The 23,556-nt window shown below is 40.9% G+C and overlaps 1 protein-coding gene across 1 annotated transcript; it reads left to right on the top strand.

Moving 5' to 3' along the window:
• Window positions 1-13,678: 13,678 nt before the first annotated feature.
• Window positions 13,679-22,179, top strand: LOC306980515 (E3 ubiquitin/ISG15 ligase TRIM25). The gene is made up of 9 exons (XM_079579944.1): window positions 13,679-14,044; window positions 16,139-16,885; window positions 17,699-17,807; window positions 18,442-18,537; window positions 18,748-18,981; window positions 19,207-19,229; window positions 19,843-19,991; window positions 21,544-21,692; window positions 21,900-22,179. Exons 2-9 carry the CDS (start codon window positions 16,284-16,286, stop codon window positions 22,026-22,028), a joined length of 1,491 nt encoding a protein of 496 aa, XP_079436070.1. The 5' UTR covers window positions 13,679-14,044; window positions 16,139-16,283; the 3' UTR covers window positions 22,029-22,179.
• Window positions 22,180-23,556: the final 1,377 nt, after the last annotated feature.

Below are 23,556 nucleotides of genomic sequence, written 5' to 3' on the forward strand. Positions count from 1 at the left end.
GTCTCCCAGCTCAAGATAGTTTTTACTGGGTTTCTGAGAAGTGTTGAAACAAATTTGGTGAAAGCTTTCCTCAACGATCAATTTAAAGTCAGATCGTCATGAAGGGTTATTGGAGAAAAATGCACTTTATTTTGACATTAATGGAACAGGCCCCCGCTTTTCCACACTGAGAAATGTTCTTACCTGAACTTAGACGAGTTGATACGTACCTGTCTGGTCGTTGTGCGTGCCCTCAGTCACGCACAACGACCAAAGATGTTAGCATTTGGCCTCTCCCAGCATAATCCTATAGCTCCATACTGGGGGGAAGCTACCACGCTCTTCCACAGGCACAAAGACAGACAGGTACACATCATCTCGTCTAAGCTCAGGCAAGAACATATCTCAGTATGGAAAACGGTGGCCTGTTCCTTTAACTCTGTAGCACTTCAGGATTTTTGTATAAAACGTAAAGTTATAAATAAAATGAATTATTATTATTATTATTATTATTATTATTATTATTATTATTATTATTATTATTAACTAAAAGTCAGTGCTCTTTGTGTGTTGAAAGGTCAAAGGTGATCTCACCTCAGGAACTTGTGAAAATAATTTTGCAGATTTGCAGAGGGAAATCCGAGATCAGGAGAAGGCACAATGATACCCTTTGTCAGTTTGTCAGACTGAGTACCAGATTGAACTGGTTTTAGTTTTACAGATTTCAACAGCCCTTATTGTGCACACGTTTACTATACTACTTTAAAAGCTCTGTCAGATTTTTTTTTTTTTTTACTTAATAGTTAAAATATGAGAATGTCAATTTATACTTTCATATTTGTTTTAAAAGTAATTGTTTCAAACATATGCCCTTTTTTATATAAAATATCTGTAGTCCTTTGTCAGTTTGTCAGACTCGGTTCATGTTTGAGTGTTTTATTCACAGGGCAGGGAAGTGAAAAGCCTCTGCAGACCAATTCATGCACATGATTTATAGAAACAAAAACACGCTTTAATTAGATTCAGCTTTAGTTTCAGTACAATATCAAAAGTATTCAACCATATTTACATCCCAACCAAAGTCACTCATACTTCACCCATTTACAACCAGTCAGTCTGGCACAATTATTCAACACAATCCTGTATGGATGATGGAAAATGTAAGATTTCAATTACAGCAGGGCTTGTCTTTACTGCAGCATAGTATAGATTGCAGATCATAAGAAATTGACAAATAGCTTGTGTATTTAATGTTTACATTGGAAAAATAAGCAGAGAACTGTGGTCACAATCGCATCGACAACCCTCGCTGTACTCCATGGGGTATTGCACTGATGAACTCAATTTAATTTTCTCTCACAAACAAAGGGTCGAGATTGAGAGCACCATAAGTCATCCCAGCACTTGTTACCTGCAATCACAGAAAAGTTAAGAAGAGCGTTATTATCACCATCATTTAAACTCAAGTTATAAACAAAAAATACCAACCCGTATGATTGATCGTGGCACAGTTCTGATTCCTATCATTGTTCGGTTCTCCCCGACACCAGTTTGTGTACCTCAGAGGCTCACTGTTTATCCAGAACCAGAACCCGTTCTACAAGCAAAGTTATCATTACTTAATTCATCCTTTATACAACACTTATTTATGAGAATAGAAAGACCAATAGACCAATATGTTTCGACACGATAGATCAGTGTTTTTCAACCACTATACCAGTGTGCCGTGACATATTGTCTAGTGTGCCTTGGGAAATTATCCAATATCAACTAGTTTGTCAAAAACAAGTTGATTATTATCCGCAAATAATGTGCTGTTGTTGAGTCTCTGTGCTGTCTAGTGATCAGCAAAGTAACCATGTAATACTCTTCCATATCAGCGGTGACAGTGGCATTGTGGCTGGCGAGACTATACGGTGTTCATATTCAAGACACTTTGATGAGAGCAACTTTAAATTGTGAATATAGGCTACAGAGTTACATTTTTAACATTTTCTGCTGGTGGTGTGCCTTGTGATTTTTTCAAAGAAAATAATGTTCTTTGGCTCAAAAAAGGTTGAAAAACACTGCTATAGATAGAAGTCAAGTTCCCATCATACCGTCTGTGCATCTGAGAGGCCGATCCACGCAGTTTGTCCCTTTGCAATTCCTTTCACAAAGTTTTCCTCTCTCTGGTTATGAATCGTAGCGAGGTTTCCACCCAAGGTCAGACAACGTTGCTGATGGAGAAAGAACATGCTGAATACTTTTTTAGAATAAAGTGTAAGTTTACGTTGTGTTAAAGTTACCTGAGCGTGAGCCCAGCTGACAGAGCTTGTCTGAAAAAGAAATCTACGCCCATTGAATGTTTGCCAAGATCGAGTGGACTTTTCAACTGAGAACAGACACAAATAATAATAACAGTAATTTCTCACATCAAAAGACAAATATACTTACCATCATCACCAAAGGCTTCATTTGCGCCTGGAGAAAGACAAATAGGTTTAGAGATAATGTGGAAAGCGCTTTTGATGGGAGATTACATTTATGTCAGTGTTCTAGCTAAATTTACATTGGTGTTTAGTTTTATATAATATTAAGAGGTTTCAATTGGTTTGAAAAGCAGAGAGCTAAGACCAAAGATAAAACCAGAATGTTGAGTTTCTGATGTTTCTCACCTTCACCGACTTCACCAACATTGGCATTGTCTTGTGGTGGCTCTGCAGAGTCTGACATAAGAGGGATTATGAGTGGAATCAAACGTTTTTTTGAGTCACTAACACTGATGGACTCACCTTCACCAACTTCACCAACATAGGCATTGTCTTGTGGTGGATCTGCAGGGTCTGACATAAGAAGGATTATGAATGTATGGAATCAAAAGGTTGTCGAGTCACAAACACTGATGGACTCACCTTGGGTTTGGGCCCAGGCACCGCACAGGAGGAGAGAGAAAACCAGCAGCTTCATAATGCAGAGGATCACAGACCAGACCAGAGACCTGAGATGTTTAGATCGAGCTGATACAGATGCAGTTGTAGTGACTCAAGAAAGACGTGTGTAAGGCCTTTGCTTCTCCCCCCCTATTTATACTAATCCCACAATATAAAAACATGTGCAAGTAGGTCAAGTGATAAATCTTGTTCCGTCTTAGATTGTGGGAAAGTTAAAGGGGCTGTATTTCCATAAAACAACCCCAAGAAACAGTCACTTTACTCAAGTACAAATATTCAAAATGATTAGAACAGGTATGTGTTGAAACTACCAGCCAAGCACTATTTAGTGACTGAGTGTAAGACTTTTGTCCATATGGGAAATAGATCATATTCATGTTAGTCTAAAGAACAAAAGAAACAGTAACTAGTGATAACGATCTTTTCAGGAAGAAACATTTCTTTATTCAGGTACACGCTGACGGGACTTTTGGCCATGGATAAGGATGTGATAACACACTTTCCTTTATTATAGGCCGCCAAACAAGCCTTTTCATTGCTTAGGACAGTTTCAAAAGCTTGTGATCTGACTGAGTAACAGTTTTAATGGGTTTGTTTTATTACTTTGCATATAAAATACCCCTACTTACTTTTTTATTGATGCACATTTCCTGCCTTCTATTGCACACCCTGAGTGGTTTTCTGAGAGCTGATTTAACAAGTGAATTTCTCCATGGTGAGATCAATAAAGGATGATCTTATCTTATTCTAGACAGAAAACAAAGCATTGAGTACTCCTGTGCACAGTACTCCATGTTTGAGTACTTAGTGTGCATGTATTAATTGCTACTTAAGACAGATTACTGCAACACCTTTTACAGCTCTCTGAAAAGGGTTTACTGGATTCGGCGTCACATAATTTTGTCGTGGAAAGGTTACAATTTCCCTTTTATTTTGACTCTTTTTTTATATATTTAAATGTAGCAGCTCTTATGAGACTCGCTCATTTTAAATTCACATTGAGTAGAGAAAGCACTTTAGATAATCAACATTACTTCCTGTGCATCTGAGAAGCCACTCCACAAATCCTTTCCCTCTGCAACTCCTTTAACAGCTTCTGCTCACTCCTCCCCGTTTACCATAATGACTACGGTCGTGGGGAAATTCATGGCGGATTTACAGACTCCCCATCCCCAGCTCTGACAAAGCATGTTCCTAAAAAGGGCATAAGGGCGGGATCTTCGCTGTAGACTCGGCCCTTGCGTGACGTGTAGCTCGCGCTGCTCCAATGCTAACAGTCCGAGCCTCATTAAGTACGAGATTTCTAAAATTCTTCTTACGAAAACCAGCCTGGTTTCTTAAATTGTGACCAACCCAGCGTTATCTCAGGAGGAATATCTAGCCTAGTCTAGTGTTGAAAAAATAGAAACCAGGCGTTAAAGTTGTTTTTAACGTGTCTAAAGTCCAATGCTTTTCAATGGGGCACTAGTGGTGATATGGAGGTACTACAGCAATGGCGGAGCAATGGTGGCCTCTAGTGTCGTGGGCATAAAGCAGAGCAGCCAGCGGCCATTGGTTTTTGATAAGGAAATAGCAAAACAATATGGCTAAAAGCTACAAAAAGTCGATTTTGTATGATATAGGCCCTTTAAGGCAATATAACAGAACAGTCCCCATCATCCAAATTCACCATGCTTCTGGGTGCTAACAAACATTCTCCATCGCCTAACATTAGCTAGAAAGTGGATTTAAAAAAAAAAGCTGTGGAACAACTCCATAGGCTGCCGAGTCACTGCTGCTGCTGGTGTAGTAGCTGATTTTATCTGGACTTCTCCAGTCCCCATGTTAACTGATAGGAGAAATGGGGCGGGCACAATTCATGGCAGCGCCCACGCGAACTTCCGGAATAAGGTGAATAGAAAACAATCAACATTAAGCATTGAGTACTTCATGTGCACACAGTGCTATCCTGCATCTACAATCGCTACAACTTTGTTTGAAAAGGGTTTTGTTAATTTAAAGGCACACTATGTAACATTGTGGATTCTACCGTGGCCAGCAATACAAACCATGCAAAGAAGGAATTTGGATGAGGACTTAACCTATATCAACCTCAGTCGACATCTCCATGGAAACAAGCTGGAGAAGTCCCACTCTCAGTGAAGTCAGGTCTTAGGAGAGCTGAGCCGCGCATGTTTTTTAATTTTTTTTTTTTTTTTTCAGGTAATTTTTTCAGGTATTTTTCAACAATAAAAATATCTAAGAAAATAAATGCTTGTATTTGATTTAATTTATTGTGTGAAATGTTACACGGTGTTGCTTTAATATTTCTTAAGTTGTGTACATTTAATTTAGATTTTATTTTATTTTTTACAAACCAGACAAAACTCACTTTTACATTTTTCAGTGTTTTATTTATTGGTTTATTTGGTCGGAACAGTGCATGTTAATGAACATACATGAACATACAAAAATATGCAGATACAGTACCTTCATACATACAGTATGTAGTAGTATACAGACATAAAGTAGAAAAAGTATAAAGGAGACTTCAGGAACCACTATAACATTACAAAAATACACAGTAGAGTGGCGCAAATACAAAATTACAAAAAAGCTTATAGTTTGTAGACATTTTAGTTTTTTTAATTAGCTTTGACAATCTCAACAGTTCTAGTGTTATCTATTTTAGCCATGCTGCCTCCCATTGGTGAGCACAAGTTCCTCAGGGATTTTGCAACTATTTCTCACAGACAAAAGGGCGCTTGATGGTGCAACGTTCATCATCCCAGCACTTGTAATCTGCATGAATTGAAGTAGAAATGAAATAAAAAGCGTTATTGCATTATTATGAATTCTAATTAAACAACCAGCCCTTCCCCCGATACAAACCAGAGAAATTTATGAGGGCACACTCCTGAGGCCCACCGGCATTGTTCGGCTCTCCCCGACACCAGTTTGTATACCTCAGACGATCACCGTTTATCCAGAACCAGAACCCGTCCTAAAAGCAAAATGATCACACGTAACACTGCCATTCCAACATTTTGAGATACAATGTATTTCATCTATATCTAAACTGCAATTGAAACAGTCCTAATTGTGCATGCATCTCAGTGGTAAAGATAAGGGAAAAGTCAGCTGTGTCTACTGTCATACTTGCTGAGCATCTGTGAGGCCGATCCATGCGGCTCGTCCCTTTGCGACTCTCCCTTTCACAAATGCCTCCTGACTGCGAGTGTGAATCGAGGCGAGCGTTCCACCCAAGATCATACAGCGTTGCTGATTGAGACAGAATATGCTGAACACGTTTATCTTTTAGAAGAAGAAAGTTTAACTTTACTCTGTGTTAAAGTTACCTGAGCGTGAGCCCATGTGACAGGGGTTGATTGAAACATAAAACGGCGCCCATAGTACATTTGCCAATATCCAGTGGACTTTTCAACTGAAAACAGATAAAAATAATAATAATTTCTCACATCAAAAGACAAATATAGCTACTTACCCTCACCAACAGCTACATTTGCACCTGGAGAAAGACGAATAGGTTTGTATAGAGAAAATGTGGTAAAGCACTTTTGATGGGAGATTAAATTCATGTCAGTGTTCTTACTGAATTTACATTGGTGTACATATGTTTAATTTTATATTTTAATATTAAGAGGTTTGAATTGGTTTAAACAGCAGAGAGCTAAAGATAAACTACCAGCCAGAATGTTTAGTTTCTGATGTTTGAGGTTCCCCTTAGAGCAAAGAACTCACCTTCACCAACTTCACCAACATTGGCATTGTCTTGTGGTGGATCTGCAAAGTCTGCCATAACAGTGATTATAAGTGGAATCAAAAGATTTTCGAGTCACTAACACTGACGGACTCACCTTCACGAACTTCATCAACATTGGCATTGTCTTGTGGTGGATCTGCAGGGTCTGACATAAGAGGGATTATAAATTAAATCAAAAGTTTGTCGAGTCACAAACACTGATGGACTCACCTTGGGTTTGGGCCCAGGCACCGCACAGGAGGAGAGAGAAAACCAGCAGCTTCATAATGCAGAGGATCAGGATGTTTAGATCGAGCTGATACAGATGCAGTTGTAGTGACTCAAGAAAGACGTCTGTAATGCCTTTATTTCTCCCTCCTATTTATACGTATCCCACAATATTTAAAAAAAAATGTGAAAGTAGGTCAACTGATAAGTCTGGTTCATCTTTGATTGAGGGAAAGATTACGCTGCTGTATTTTCAATATACAACCCAAGGGCGTAGGTTTGGCATTACTAAACCTACGCCCCGAAATTAAACAGTATTTACAGCCAAGTCTGAGTGAAAAAAAGTTATCTCCATTGTGTGATTGGATGTACAATATCCCTCTCTCCCTTCACCTTTTCTGTCAACGTAGTATTTACTCTCACGGACAATTAATAAGTAAAAAAAAACACAACTTGCTGCGACCAGTGCCTAACTTGCAAAGATTTGATCTGATATAATGGGGTTTAATGAGGGTGTTCCGGCAATGTTTCGGCCTGTTCCTCAAATCCATCACATCAGACCAAAAGTGCTCCTCCATCCATCCATTTTCTTCCGCTTTTTTCCGGGGCCGGGTCGCGGGGGCAGCAGTCTCAGCAGAGATGCCCAGACTTCCCGATCCACACACACCTCCTCCAGCTGTTCTGGGGGGACCCCGAGGCGACACCAGGCCAGCTCGGAGACATAGTCTTATTACTGCTTTAATCCAAAGATAATGCCTCCAGACTTGTCAAACATCGTCACTTAGCCATATTAATATGACTCTTTGTTTTAGTTGTTTTGTGCTGCTCCTCCCCTCACTGCTGCGCTTAGAAACATGGAACAGACGCCCTCCTCTCCCACTTAACTTGTTAATAAAATACAACACGAAAATATGAATATCGAATATTTGACCAATCAACGCGAAACAAAAATTTGTGATGCCGATCATCCTCTCCCAAGCCTAAAGTGCCACATCTGAGTCAAGTCTTTGTGAAAGATCACACAATGTGAAGATCTCCACATGAAGTTGTGGTGGAGACAACTTGGTCATCCTGAAATATATATAAACCTATGCCCATGATACAAGCCCAAGACACAGGCACTCTACTCAAGTACAAGCCAATATTCAAAATGATTAGAACAGGTATATACTCAGTCACTACTTAGTGACTGAGTGAAAGACTTTTTTCAATATGGGAAAGTGAGAAATAGATCATATTGATGTTAGTCTAAAGAACAAAAGAGATAGTGACGAGTGATAACGATCTTTCCAGGAAGAAACGTGTTTATATTCCAGTACACGCTGACGGGACATTTGGCCACGGATCAGGATGTGATAACACACTTTCCTTTATTGTAGGCCGTCAAACTGTGTTTTCATTACTTAGGATAGATTCAAAAGCTTGTGGTCTGACTAATAGTTTGAATAGGTTTGTTATTCCAGACAGAAAACAAAGCACTGAGTACTTCTGCGCACACAAGTACTCCATGTTTGAGTACTTAGTGTGCACAAAATGGTAAATGGTCTCAACTTATATAACGCTTATACATTAGGCACTCAAAGGACTTTACAGCAAGGATCCACTCACCCATTCATACGCCAATGTACGCAGACACTGGGGGCAATGTGGGTGAAGCGTCTTGCCCAAGGACACAACGACAATGTGCACTTCCAGGAGGTGGGATTCGAACCCCCAACATTCCGATCATGAGACGACCCGCTCTACCATCTGCGCCACTGTCGCCCCAGTAAAATTGCTACTTAAAATAGATTACTGCAACTGTAGTAGGATGCTAGGATGCAAAGGTTTTCAGACGCGTGAAATGTGCAAAATGTTCCTTTATTTACATGAGCTCAGCACAGTCAGGCTTGAATGGGGCCAGGGCAGATAGCGTGAGGAGGAATCACCCACAGCGACACCTAGAAGCCAGGGGGACATTCTGGCCACTACAGACTCTGAAAATCCACCGATCTCCACAAAAACACGGTAAAGTCGTACAAACAATTTGGGACACAGAAACCACAGATGTAGTTTGAAAATGCAGAAAAAATGCAGAAAAATGCAGCTGTACTGAGAGAAAGGGAGGTTGCTACCTGTTTACACGTCGCCATGACAACGGCCTCGAGAAACTTTTGATTTTAAAACATTATTAAGTAGGTCAAGTGATAAGTCTGTTTCCGTCTTAGATTGTGGAGAAGAACAAACTATAAAATGACACTTTATGATGTATGGACTGTGATAACCTTCTGTGGAAAAGTACAGTTGTTTAATGGATTACGCTAAATAACTACAAGGAAATGTTTCAGTGGCACGTTTCTCCTGATAACGACCAAGCAGGTTCCAAGATCATACCTCGTGTCACGCAAACACATGACCTTTCAGCACCAACACTGTCACATTCAAACAGAGCACACAGCTTTTATTCAAACACATACAAATGCATCCTATTTTTAAAAACGCAAATACGAATAAACAAATTGTAGGTTGCTCAAGACTGACAGAGGCCTTTGTATAGTCGGTGTACAATTTTACTATTCAAAAACACAATGCAGAGCTTATTCATGCACATTGCTGTGACCGGGCCAGAGCAAAGCCACAGCAGAGAGGAGACGACTTCCACCGGAGAGGGGCTTCACTAAGGCAAGCCTCATATTGGTATTTTTCTCTTTGAGCCGGAGCAAATGAAGCTTACAGGGCTATTTACTTTCTATAATATGTCATTTGATCATTATGACGACATATTTGCATTTAGCAATTCAAAGTGATATTTTTGCCGACTACAACTAGACTAAAACTCAATTAAAAGTTGTTTGAGACTATGACTAATACTGATACTTTTGTCGAGTAAAGTTTGACTTCATGAAAAAATGAAAATAATCCGCACTTCCTATGAACAAAGCCCACACTTGCTCCTGGCAGGAAAGTTCAATGTAATGAGGCTTTTTCAAACTGTGTCAGATGTTTTTATTCCCTTTTCATTTAAAAAAAAAAAATCCTATGAATTACATGTATTATAGTTTTAGCCTAGTTTTAATCAGAAGAAATATTACTTTGACTAAAACAATGAAATTTGACCAAAACTATGGCTTAACTGAGTGCATTTTCTCCAGTTCGGCTTTACCCAAATCTACAAGCTTCTTGACTTTAGCTTGCAGCCTATAGGCCAGTGTAAAGCTAAAACCTACAAAGCTAATCGACTAAAGTATTTTTGTCTTGCTTTTGTCTTTTTTATCTTGTTTTTATAGTTTTTTTTATATCTTTTTTGTTTTGCTTTTTTGTCTTGTTTTTGTAGTTTTTTATCTTGTTTTTGTAGGTTTTTATCTGTTTTTGTAGTTTTTTGGCTTGTTTTTGTAGTTTTTTTTTGTCTTGTTTTTATATTTTTTATCTTGTTTTTGTAGTTTTTTAATCTTGTTTTGTAGTTTTTTATCATGTTTTTGTATTTTTTTTTATCATGTTTTTGTAGTTTTTTCTTGCTTTTTTCACCCCTTTTTTGTCACTTTTCTGTGGCTATTTTATTTTTCCATCAGTTTTTAATTGTGTTTTCGTCACTCTTTTTTGGTCACTTTTTCTGTCATATTTTCATCTTAGTTTTCATTGCAATTTTGACGCTTTGGTCAAGAAGCTTTTAGATTTGAGTAAAGCCAAAGTGGAGAAGACATGCTCGATTCAGGTGGGTGTTCAGAGGTTAAAGGCCAGGCATATTTATTTACACAAGGTTGCTCAATAAAGACTCCTCACCTCGTTTTAATTATAACATTTTTCCCTCCAGGTTAAGATGCATCAGACTTTGTTGCTCTCTGTGCTGCTGAGTGAGTACATTTACTTTGTGTATTTGTTGAAACCATTACTGCCAGCTCTCTAGTTTGAATATTCTCTAATCTTTAGGTCAGTTTTGCAACTCGCTGTCTGAAAACCATGTGTACCACTTAATTAACGAGCCCAAATCATGGTCTGAAGCCCAAAAGTACTGCAGAAAGTACTACACAGACCTGGCCACGGTGAACGACATGACGGACCAGGAGAGACTCACAGAAGCTGCAGAAGAAGAAGAAGAAGTCTGGATCGGACTTAATCAAACCAGTGGCAATACAGCAGACAGGGAATGGCACTGGTCTCAGCCCGGAGTCAAATACAACCAAAGTGAAACAGAATGGAATACAGGGGAGCCATCTGACAAAACACAAGCTCCACCAGAAAACTGTGTTGTGGTCGATAACAGTGTCCAATGGATTGATACAATATGTCAGTCTAAGCTCACTTGTTTCATCTGCTACAACGGTGAGGACACACATTTCTTCTCACTCAAACACACTTGGTGCTTATAATGCATAACCTCACAACAGAGCTATACTATATGCAAAAAGAAATATCTAGCATTTTTAAAGAGTACCTTATTTATGGGAGGTGAAAATATAGTCCTATGTAATTTATAACTGCATACAACAAAACCCTCACATCAGAGTTTAGAATATCTGGTCAGTCTCAATTAAAAATACAAAGAAAAGAATATGAGGGTTTGACATCATTACATCACAGTCCCCATATTCTTAGAAAGAGGCAACATGGAATCTATTGGGACTTTAAATTTTACTTACTTTTACTTTAATTGCAGTATTACAGTACTTAAAGTAGTATAATAATAATAGTCTTGTGCAATGGGAAATTATTTATTATAAAATCACTGTATAATTGGTAAAATGTAAAGGTGTCTTACATTCCACAGGGACATCGAACGCCACTCATTTGATCAGGAAAAACATGATTGGTAAAAACATGAATTGGTTCGAGGCTCAGCACCACTGCAGGGAACGCCACACAGACCTGATCAGTGGACTGGACCAGCTGAACATGTATGAGAGAAAAGAGCAAGACAAACCAGTTGTGTGGTGTTGGATAGGCCTGTCCCGAGACAACTGGGGCTGGTCGGACGGCAGTGACTCCTCTTTCAGAAACTGGAACAAAGATGTAAAGCCATCTGACAAGAAATGTGCCAAACTGAAGAAAGACGGTTTTTGGGCCAATGATAACTGCAACCAAGATAAACCCTTCATCTGCTACAACGGTGTGTGTATAAGGATGTTGTAGTATAGCAAAAAAGAGTGGGAGCAAAAGTTGTGATAATAGTATTGTGATGGTATTAAGGGGTTTGCAGTAATAGAAGACCCTGGGTTTGATTCATGGATCAGGTGGAGCTTCTAATCAACTTGTAACTTCCTTAAATAATGAACCCCAAGCATGAAAGTATTTACTGTCTCAAACTCTCACTAAAAATGAGACTTCCACACTTGTTTTACATGTCCATACAGAGCTCTTCATCCTGGTGAAGGAGAACAAGACCTGGGAGGACGCTATGGATTACTGCAGACGCCACCACCGGGACCTGGCCTGGTTCGACACCCCCAACCTGCAGAGGATGGTCCAGAAGAGAGCCAAGATGGCCGACAGTGAGGTTGTGTGGGTGGGGCTGCACTACACCTGCTTCCTGGAGGAGTGGCTCTGGGTCAACGGCCACTACGTCCCTGGTGATGATCCCAACTGGAAACACCCCGGGTACAACGACTGCGGGGTGAACGGGGCGATGGAGAGAGGGGGAAGCAACAAGTGGGTCAAAAGGCCTTCAGAGGAGAAGCACAACTTTATCTGTGCAAAGCATTGTTGAATTTAACCTCTTACCACCCGCCTAAACCAAATGCATTCTGTCCTCTTTGGCTATTATATAGGCCTGTGTAACACCTCATTTGAAAGCAAAGACCCACAAAACTGATCTTTTTCTTCGCATTGTTGCTGTGTTGAATCACCTTTTGTATGTTGTTGTTTTTTTTGTCACTTTTTGTTGAATTTTTTGTTGAATTTTTGTTGAATTTTTGTCACATTTTTGTTGAATTTTTGTCACATTTTTGTTGAATTTTTGTCACTCTTTTGTTGAATTTTTGTCACATTTTTGTTGAATTTTTGTCACATCTTTGTTGAATTTTTGTCACATCTTTGTGTTCTTCTCATTTTTTGTGACTATTTTGGTGTTTTTCCCCCAATAAGCTTTTTGATTAGGGTAAAGCCAAACTGGAGAAAATGGGATCCGTTCAGATGGGAGTTAAGAGGTTAAGTGATGTGCTCATGTAGTGGGGTTGTCTCCATACAAGTGTGTGATATTAGACCAGTTATCATTAGCCACTTTTGAAAATCTTTGTCTGTGCCAATTAGTGTGTGTAATATTACTCATGTTGATACTGGAAAATCTTTCAATAAAAACAAATATAGCCTACCTGTCTGTGTGGAAAGATTTTTGCCATCATTAAAACCGAAACAGTGACAAAAACCCAAATCTCACCTGGCTAATCAACAGTGCAATCCTCCATTCAAAAACCATGAACTTCCTTGCAGCATCTTTGAACAATGGGTCCAAAGTGTGCTCCATGTTTATACAGATGAAAACTGACATTATACACATAACTTTTTTTCAGCACTTTTGTTTTTTTTTGTCCCCGTAGAAAAATACAAGTGGATTTAAAGGGTTAACTACGTCAAACAGGGTCCATCGCTGCTGCCTTTAAACAGTAGGAAATTTCTCAAGCGCTGTATTGTGCCCCTTCTTTTAAAATGTACCTTGTAATTAGGAGCAAAAATAAATCGCCTCCAAATAACACTATCAATACGTGTTACGTGTGTTCCTTGTTTGATTCAATTCGAAAGTTGTGTCATTTTACGCGGAGTAAAAAATAAAACAAAGTAAGGAAACGATGACGCTCGGATTACGCAGGGTCTTTGAACGCCGCATTTTCACCGCATCAACCTGCTGCCCGCTTCTGTTTACTCAGGTGTGTGTGGCCGCGTTTGTGCGTCAAATGTGGAAAAAACGAGAATAATACAACAAAATGCCACCTCGCTGGAAGAGTTTGGCACAATCCTGACCGACAGCGAGCGGTTTGCGGGCATCACGGAGTCGGGAAAACACGTAGAGATTGGGACTAGCTAAAGGCGGTTATCGGGGCAGCGGTGGTTAACGTTAGCAGGTGCAAGGCGGCTCTGATTAAGCTTCACCTCGGCCCGTCTGGTTTCCACAAACAACCTCCTGAAATATCACCGGATCTTCATGTTCTGGACTTTTCACGATGGATTCACGTTAATGCATGTCACCGCGCAGGTAAGCATATGGTCAGCAGGTTAATACCGCTTTCTAATGGGGTGAGATTAACGTTAGGTTAGATTATGCTGCAAACAGGAAGTAACTGCTGTAACTAATGTTGAGCTCGCAGTTTCGTTTTGAAGTAGGCTCATTTCTCCAATATTTAAGCTGTCTTTACACGAGATATGTGAGGGGAAAGTGGGTAGAAAAATAGCAATGTTTGGCTCTTAATTTGTTGCTTTTACTTTCACTTCCTGCCAGGTTTAGCTAGAACAATGTTGTTCAAGAATAACCATTGTCAAAACTCCAAACTATTGAATACTACAACATAATATGGATGTGGGTTCAGTTTTTTATTCATTTCTAGCAAGTTACTCTCTTATCGATTATATCACGGTGGTACTTTAATGTTGATATTACAATATGCTTTCTTTGTTTATATTATTTTAACTAAAAGCTCTATTGGCTAATCTAATAACAGGACTCTACTCAAAAGTTATGCCTGTCTGTACCCAGTGACCATTTTGCAATCTAAATTTCTTGGAAGAGGAAAAAGTTCATAGTTCAGTGCTTGTTTGATAACAGCAGTGTTGTAAGGGGTGTGCAGATTCTTTTTCTATGTAGATCTTTTGTTATATATATATTTAAATGAATGGAGAAATCAGAGAATAACTTAAGAGTAAGACAGCCACTCAATGTTCTTTAGCCATGTTATGACATCACACACATAACCTCTATAGCAGTACTTTATTACTGCTGTATAGGGGGAGAATGGCAAGGCAAGTTTATTTGTAGAGCACAATTCATACACAAGGCAATTGAAAGTGCTGCACAGTTGCATAAAATGACAAGAAAACGGATAAAATCAATAAAAACATCGACATGAAATTAATCAATTACAGTGAAAGGCAAGAGTGCAGATAAATACTTGTCATATGCATTGGCAAAAATAACTGTTTTCAGCCTGGATTTGAACTAGGGCTGAAACAACTAATCGATTAATCGACAAGTAATCGATACTAAAGTAGTCAGACTTGACTTAGTTGACTTAGTTGTCAACTATTTTAGTAACCGATTAATCGTTGTCTAGGAAACACAGACTAAAATAGAGCAGAGAAGACATGAAAATTATGTATTTTGAATGAAAACCTACTTTGTTTTTAAAGTGAGGGTCTGCAGTGTTTTGTACATTGTAAATTTCATAAATATCTGTCTTTGTCTCGTCCAATCAGAAGCAGAATTAGCACAAAGAGCCTCCTACAAACGTTTACTTTAAGTTTACTCCATCAACATGTCCTCAAGCAGCGCCACTTTAGCGTTTTGTGATAAGAAAATTGAAAAAAATACAATTTCCATGCATCTTTCACAGCCAAGCGATTAATCGGAGAAATAATCAGTAGATTAATCGATTACCAAAATAATCGTTAGTTGCAGCCCTAATTTGAACATTGTCAGAGTTAAGGCCCGTCTCACATCCTCGTGAAGACTGTTCCAGATTTTAACTTTAGCCTCACCGTGTTTATTATTGACTCTGGGAACCACCAGGAGACGCCTCCCTGAGATGGTTCATACGGCTGTAACATGTCAGAGATGTACTTCAGCGCTAAACCATGAAGAGACTTGTACACAAGCAGAGCTGTTTTAAATTCTATTCTCTGAGCGACAGGAAGCCAGTGCAGAGACCGGAGCACTGGACTAATATGGTCGTATTTCCTGGTTCTTGTCAGGACTCGAGCAGCAGCGTTCTGGATGTACTGCAGCTCTGACAGCTCGTTTACAGAGGCCTGTGAGCCGTTACAGTAGTCTAACCTGCTGGCTACAAAGAGATTAGATTTGAGCCCATCTATTGTTCTTTCTTTGTGGCAAACTGGCCTCATTCCCGGGTGCACCCACGTAAGGCCAAAAATTGGGATTATGACTTGAGACCTTGGGATTATGTAATTAAAATTTGTGACATTCCTGGAGCATTCTTTAAAAATTAGGAAATCCTGGAGTTGCATTTGTGTGCTTGATGTTTAAACCTGCAGTGATTCAGAGCAGCTCATAAAAGTTGATTTTGTTTATGTGAAATTTGAATAATGGTAACCCCCTTTTTATGTTCTTCTGTTTTAGGCGATTGTCGCTTCACGTCGATAAGTGGACAAGTTGACGAGAAGATTTTCAGCTACATTTATATATTGCTGCCACCATCATAGTTTTTTTCTACATATTTTCCCGTCTCAACCCTCTCCTTGAGTTGGGGTTTTGTCGCTGGGCCATGGCTTCGGGCCAGTCCAGCGTTCTACAGGAGGAGCTCACCTGCCCCGTTTGTTTGGACTTATACCGCGACCCGCATCTCCTCCCCTGCGGCCACAACTTCTGCAAAACCTGCCTGGACCGGTTGAAACGGCAAGCCGACCGCGGCCACTTCCGCTGCCCCGAGTGCCGTGACAGCCACAGATGCGGCTCCACGTTCCAGAAAAACTTTAAACTCGCCAACATCGCGGACGATTATAGGATTAGGCGGCGGCAAAACACATCGGCCACGGCTATGAAACTGGGAGAAGGGCTTTGCCCCAAAACGCAGCTGCCTCGAGCCGTCTCTGCCAACGTCCCGTGTGACTACTGCCTCCCGGCGGCGATGGCAGAGGCGATGGCCGGCGAGTGTGCGTCTGCAGATGGGGCAGCTTCTCAGGGGCAGGAGGGAGGCGAGGCGAGGAAGACTTTTGCAGTGAAAACGTGTTTGAAATGTGAAGTGTCGATGTGCCAAGAGCACGTGAAGCCGCATTTGGAGCTGCCTGCGTTTCGGGAACACCCACTGTCAGAGCCCATGTGCGACTTCTGGAGGAGGAAGTGCCCCGATCATGATGAAATTTACAGGTATTCAGCGTCAATATTTATAGTTTTGAGCCTTTTTCAACACTCAACATCAGCAGTACTCAAGATAACCTCTAAATAGGACCTCAGAAATTGTTTCACTAGAACTGTCTTTGAGCCTTGATTTAAAGGGACTATACGGAGACATGTTTCAGCCATGTCCTAATGTGTAGGATGAGCTCAGACCTGCTCACCACAACTGCCTCTAAAATCCTGCTGTCACTCAAAAAGGTGTTAATTCGGGTCTGAAGTGCCGTCATGCACGAGCTCAATATAGGAGGTGCAGTTACACATATGACCTGAGGTGGCAGTAGTGAGCATAAAATGGCATCTAGCCTCTTTAAACTAAACTGAAAAGCCAGACCCTTCAAAAAGTTCAAAGTTAGTGTTGAACTTCAGCTCCCGGACAGCTGAGTGGATGAAGCTGTCCCGCTGACGGCTGGATCTGGTCCATAGAGTCCGTAACCACCCTGAAAGCAGCAGCTCTCTGAAGAGACGTGTGATGGTGGGATTCCTGATTCTGTAGAAGGCTGCTTGTTTCTTAGTCTGATTTTCTTTTCAAATATTTCTTTATGCTGCTCATGGAAACGTGCGTTACTCTGATTGGTTTGTCAATCACCCGGAATAATATATATTGATATTAAGTCTTTGTATGAAGGAAATGTCTGTTGTCCTGGCTTATCCAAATGAGGAACAAGACTAGTGGATTTGACATGTACAGAGAAAGGATTATTTTGAGAGTTGGGGATGTATCGCACGGTCATCTCTGGTTAATTGTATTCACTAACTTTTGTATTGTGTATTGCCGTTTTTCAGATATTACTGCATGGTTGACAAAGTTTATGTGTGTAACGCCTGCACCATCGAAGGAGGACATTCAGGGCACACCATCAAAACTCTGAAGAACACAATGAAGGATTTGAAGGTAAAATTCTCTTGTTTCTGTTTGAGACTAAAGGCTTTGTGTTTGACTGTGCCATTGTCCCGTGACGAGTCTGGAAACATCTGCAATCACTGAAAGAATGTGTGAGTGCTTTTTGTGCCTTGAAACAATCACACGGTCATTTCAGAAAGTTTAAAAGTTTTCCGCTTTGATCGTGACAACAAATCCCAGGTAGTTTTAATTAGTGGTTAGGAATAAGGAAGACTCTGCAATGTGTGATGTGAAATGGGGCTGTAACTTGACTTAAGTATGTCTAAACCAGGGCTAAGCAAGTTAAACAAAGAGTAAATCAGGACTATAATATGACTCTTATCAAATACATGGGACTCCACCATGTCTAGACTAAACCAGATAAAACATAAACACTGAGACTCACAAAGGACTAATCAAAGGACTAAATTAGTACTAAACCACACATAGATACTGTAAGATCTGTAATTTGTTGTAAGGCTGTATGAGGAAATGTAAAGTTGTCTACACAGTTTTGTTTAAAGATATGCTCTGTGGCCTGGAGCTTGGTGTTGCTGTGTGTTGTATTCTGTGGATTATCGCAGCGTGTTGTTGCTAATCTGACACTGAGTCGGACTGACTGAGTGACTAATGCTGCTGTTCTCAGGTCAACCTGGACAAACAGATGTACCGAGTGGAGCGCAAGTACAGCCTCACCGAGAAAAAAATCCAGGAGCAGAAAGAGAAAGAGAGGCAAAACAAGGTGAGGCACAAAGTTTCTCACAACAAAAGTCTAAAACACTACGGTCTGTAAATGAGAGAATCAGCCATTAAACATCTATAAGTAATGCAAAATGTGGCAGCCACGGTTGTCACAGAAACCAAACCAAACTTTAAGATCTGCTGATCGACTAAATACGCAGCACATTCAAGCGTTTAACTCCCATCTGCTCTGTGGCTCTCGCTCGTGCAGAAGTTCATGGATGATTCGGACCAGAGTCTCACGCGTCTCGGGGAGGACCTGAAGGCCAAGGTGCTGCGGTTCATCGGGCGTATGAAGCTGTGCAGCCGGATGCAGTGGGACACCAACGGCCCCACCATCCAGAAGAACATCAGCCGCATCACGCAGGACCAGGCGCGGCTGCAGGAGGTCCGCTGCGGCGTGGAGAGCCTGCAGATGGAGAACGACCCATTCAGGTTCATCGAGGTGAGCGCCTGCACTCGAGTCTAGACTAAAAGCTGATCAGGGCTACAATCATGAACGCACACCTTTAGGAAATCACAAAGGTTATTGTTTAGGCCCTCAGAAAACAGTTGGAGTAATAATTCACTTCATTCACTCAGCTTTGGATATTTCTTCTTCAACTGCACTGTTACGCCACATTAATGTAAATTCAACATTGTCAAACATTACTTGTTTTTTTGTTTTCAGGCCTACAAGACAACAGGAAAACAGTAAGTTTCAGTTTATCTTAATATGAGAATTTCACTATTTAAAGCAGTAGTAAGTAACGCGTTTACCTTAAATCCTTTTCGTTGTCCCTGTGGGGGTAACACAAGTGTTAATGGGATGATTGGGAGGTCTTTCATCTCCCCCTGGTGTCTCTGGCCAGAAAACCATGCTGCTACCGGACCGGAGCAACCAATACACACTAATGGAATCACGAAGAAGAAGCTAACAGGCTAACGGGCTAGCGTCACTTTGAACAGTATTTACAGCAAGAGTGAAAAAAATTATTTCCATTGTATAATACAGTACAATATCCCTCTCTCCCTTCGCCTTTTCTGTCAGCGTAGTATTTACTCTCCAAGACAATTAATAAGTTAAAAAATCGCAACTTGCTACGACACCTGCAGTTGCGCTTATGGCCACTAGAGGCAAGAGTTACTTAGTACTGCTTTAACTCTATTTAAAAAGAATAAAAATGGTTTGAGGTTTAAAACATTAGGGCCTCTTCCAAATACTTTACCTTGTTTACCCACTGCAATGATGGCGTTTAGCTAATCTTAAGGTGCAGGTTTGCTGTTGCATGTAGAAAAGCGTGTAACCAGTGTGTGCTCGCTCCAGGTGTCGTCGGCAGCTGAGGAAGACCCTGTACTACCCAGATTATGTGGACTTGGACAAAGAGGCGCTGAGTGTCATGATGGAGGGCGAGATGAGGAGGTTTTTGGACGAGGAGCTTCCCTGTCATATCACTGATGCCATCAACTCCCTCTGTAAGAACACGCCGAACATGTATTATAGGGCTGTCATGATCCTTATAGCTGTATTAAGTGACATAATATCTATTTTGCAAGAGACAATATCGCAAAATCACTGAGGTCGTCCGTCTGATTGAGATTTACAAAACAGCCAAAAAAAACAAATACATGTTCATCACAGACAGTAACAACAGAAGAAAAGGCTATTTCTGGGTACCATATTCACACACCTCACAAAAACAAAAAGGTTTCTTGTAAATGGGATCAGTTTATGGAACTCTTTGGGCATTGCTCAAAAATCATTTAACACGATCGTTCAATTCAATAAAACGTATTTAAAAAATGTAGGCAGCGAAGCATGAGAACCGATGTTTGACAGATTTGAAGCTGTCAGTTATTTCATTTTTTTATGTAAAGTATTATTGTACCTTGATATAGAGTAAAACAAAACAACTGGCGAGCCATCTGTCCAGAGCCGGCTCAGATTTTTGAAAAAAGGGGAATGAAATAATATTATTTTGTTGTTGTTGGTGTTTTTGTTGTGTCTGTAATAACGCCATGGCTGAATAAAGAACTTGAACTGAACCGGGATGGGGATCAGCACCTCCAAATCTGAGGCCATGGTTCTCCACCGGAAAAAGGTGGTTTCCCCTCTTCAGGTCGGTGGGGAGTCCTTACCTCAAGTGGAGGAGTTCAAGTATCTCGGGGTCTTGTTCACGAGTGAGGGACGGATGGAGCGTGAGATCGACAGACGGATCGGTGCAGCGTCAGCAGTGATGCGGTCGCTGTATCGGTCTGTCGTGGTGAAGAGGGAGCTGAGTCGGGGCAAAGCTCTCGATTTACCGATCGATCTACGTTCCCACCCTCACCTATGGTCATGAGATTTGGGTCATGACCGAAAGGACAAGATCGCAAATACAAGCGGCCGAAATGAGTTTCCTTCGCAGGGTGGCTGGGCGCACCCTCCGAGATCGGGTGAGGAGCTCAGTTACCCGGGAGGAGCTCGGAGTAGAGTCGCTGCTCCTTCACGTCGAAAGGAGCCAGCTGAGGTGGCTCGGGCATCTGTTCCGGATGCCTCCTGGTCGCCTCCCGCGGGAGGTGTTCCAGGCATGTCCTAGTGGGACAAGGCCTCGTGGAAGGCCCAGGACACGGTGGTGGGACTATGTCTCCGATCTGGCCTGGTGTCGCCTCGGGGTCCCCCCAGAACAGCTGGAGGAAGTGTGTGTGGATCGGGAAGTTTGGGCATTTCTGCTGTGACTGCTGCCCCCGCGACCCGGCCCCGGATAAAGCGGAAGAAAATGGATGGATGGATGAACTGAACTCATAATTCTTTTTGGTTTACTTCCATTTTATCCTTCTTAAAAGAAGAAAGAATTTACTGAAAAAATGCTAGTGATTTTTGTATAAATTTACTGGAGCTTTTGTGAAATGATCTATATATTTTATTTTTTATTTTTGTTCAGTATTTGCTTGAATCCATCCGATCAGAGCTCTGTAATGTCACTTCATCTGCACCGAATGTGGTTTTGCCTTTTATCTAATGTGATTGTACTTCTCACTCGTGCAGGTCAATTGTCGGACCTGGAGGAGGAAGAGGAGGAGGGAGACGACAATGAGGAAGAGGCCGAGGATGATGACGACGACGATGACGACGATTTTCTGGACGATAGCAGCGAAGAAGAAATGAGGAGCGAAGGGGAGGAAGAAGAGGAGGAGGTGAGACATTCATGCTCTGGAGGAGTCTGAAGTCCACACCTTTGAGGATATAACTTTCTGAATGATTGTGCTGCTGTGAACTTGGATTTCTTTTTAAAGTGAATAGATTTTTTTACCAACATGTCATTTTAGCATCAGACTGCTTCATAGCAAAATGGAATACTAAAGTATCTGCTGTGTATTGAGATCAATGTTCTTGTCCTTTAGGAGGAGGAGGGACAAGATCACAGTGAACTCGGAGACGACACCTGGAGCCCCAGCCCTGACGAAGAGGAGGAGGATGAGGAGGAGGACGATGAGGAGGAGGAAGACGAAGAGGCAGTGAGGGCAGTGTGAATCACTGTCTCAAACTGAAGACTTAATGTTCTTGCACTTCCAGATAAAAAGCTCACAGTATGGACTAAATGAGAAGATCCTTTTTTATTTTACATCCAACAAAATGCACAGATGACTTCGGGACGTTATGAAGCGTCGGCCGCTCTTTCAGTCCGAACTCTTTCAGTCCGAACTCTCTCCGTGACTGTTGGGGCGTTAAAGAATGTGGTGTGGCTCAGTTGATGGAGCATGCAGTAACTATCAAAACTGGAAGTGCAAATATCCTACATTTACCTGTGATGTTTCAAGGCAGTTTTCTTCGAATGTACTTTTCAACACGTGCTGCCTCAATGGACTCCAGCCAACGTGAGCTGCTGCATAATATTAATGATACAAGGTGCTTTCCCTTAGACATTTGTCGTACGCAGAAATGAATGTGAATGTTTGATGGAGGAATGTTGGGCATTTAAATTTTTTTAAAGAAGAAATTTACTTCAGTTTGGGTGTATATTTGAAAAAATAATAATAATATGCATCCTATTTTTGAGTACTCTGTTCAGTCGGTTGGTTCTTGTCATAGAATTGCAAGGGGTAATGCGGAATTTTGCTCCTTTGAAAGAAACTCTACCTAGTTATTATTACTTGTTAGCAAGGCCGGATTTATTCAGGGGAGTAAAGGGGCTAAGCTCAGGGGCCGAGCAGGCTGAGGGGCCCGTGGACATAAGGAGAAAAGGAGAGTTCCCTCTCTCTTTGCATACTCCCTCACATGTAAGGCTTAATCAGATGACTTTGTACCCAAGACTAAACCAGGTCGAAACAAGGTCTAAACCAGGACTAAATCAAGACTAAACCAGTTCTAAACCAGGTCTGAGCCATTTACTTTGAGTTGACACAAAAAATATGTACCTATTGGTCTGTTAAAATGCATGAGAAGACACCAAATTGCACCATTAAAATAAAGCAGATCTCAGTGGGAGGACCCCCAGACCCCCCTTTTAAGTGAGTCCCCCCACCAGTCAAGTTCTTCCACGAGCGCCACGGAGTTCAATTTGGGATCATTATTTTTTAAATTTTTAAACTAGAGCTATGTATAAGAAGTTACTTGTGCATGTTCATTTTTTTTTAATTCATTCATGTATCCTGTCATTGTAGAAAGATAGAAATCAGACAGACATACAGTATATGGGGGACCCTGAAAAAAATGTAGCCCAGGGGCCCATTTTACTTAAATCCGGCCCTGCTTTTCAGTAATAGGTCTGCAAACATGGCATGGAAATCTTATCACTAAAGGCTCTTCTAACTTTTCCACAATAGCCCCAAAGACAATAAAGTCCCCTTGTGCTGAGAAAAGGTGCTATTAACCTTAAACCTGGACAAACCCTCTACAAAATCTAATTCTACAGCTTATGACATCTCGTGAACGTATTGTTTTGCTGCTGTATACAAATCCCTAGCATGCATTGTATTTTTATCACCTGACTATGATAAAAGCTAATTGGACCTGCATGGCTTGAATCAACTTCTAGAAAGATTGCTTTCATTTTAAACA

The sequence above is a fragment of the Gobius niger genome, assembly GCF_951799975.1.
Source record: "Gobius niger genome assembly, chromosome: 21".
Classification (NCBI taxonomy): domain Eukaryota; kingdom Metazoa; phylum Chordata; class Actinopteri; order Gobiiformes; family Gobiidae; genus Gobius; species Gobius niger.

Coding starts and splice junctions, on each gene's coding strand:
- LOC306980515 (XM_079579944.1), top strand. CDS start 16,284: ATGGCTTCGGGCCAGTCCAGCGTTCTACAGGAGGAGCTCACCTGCCCC. Junction 19,230..19,842: donor TACAAGACAACAGGAAAACA/GTAAGTTTCAGT, acceptor TGCTCGCTCCAG/GTGTCGTCGGCAGCTGAGGA. Junction 19,992..21,543: donor TGATGCCATCAACTCCCTCT/GTAAGAACACGC, acceptor TCACTCGTGCAG/GTCAATTGTCGGACCTGGAG.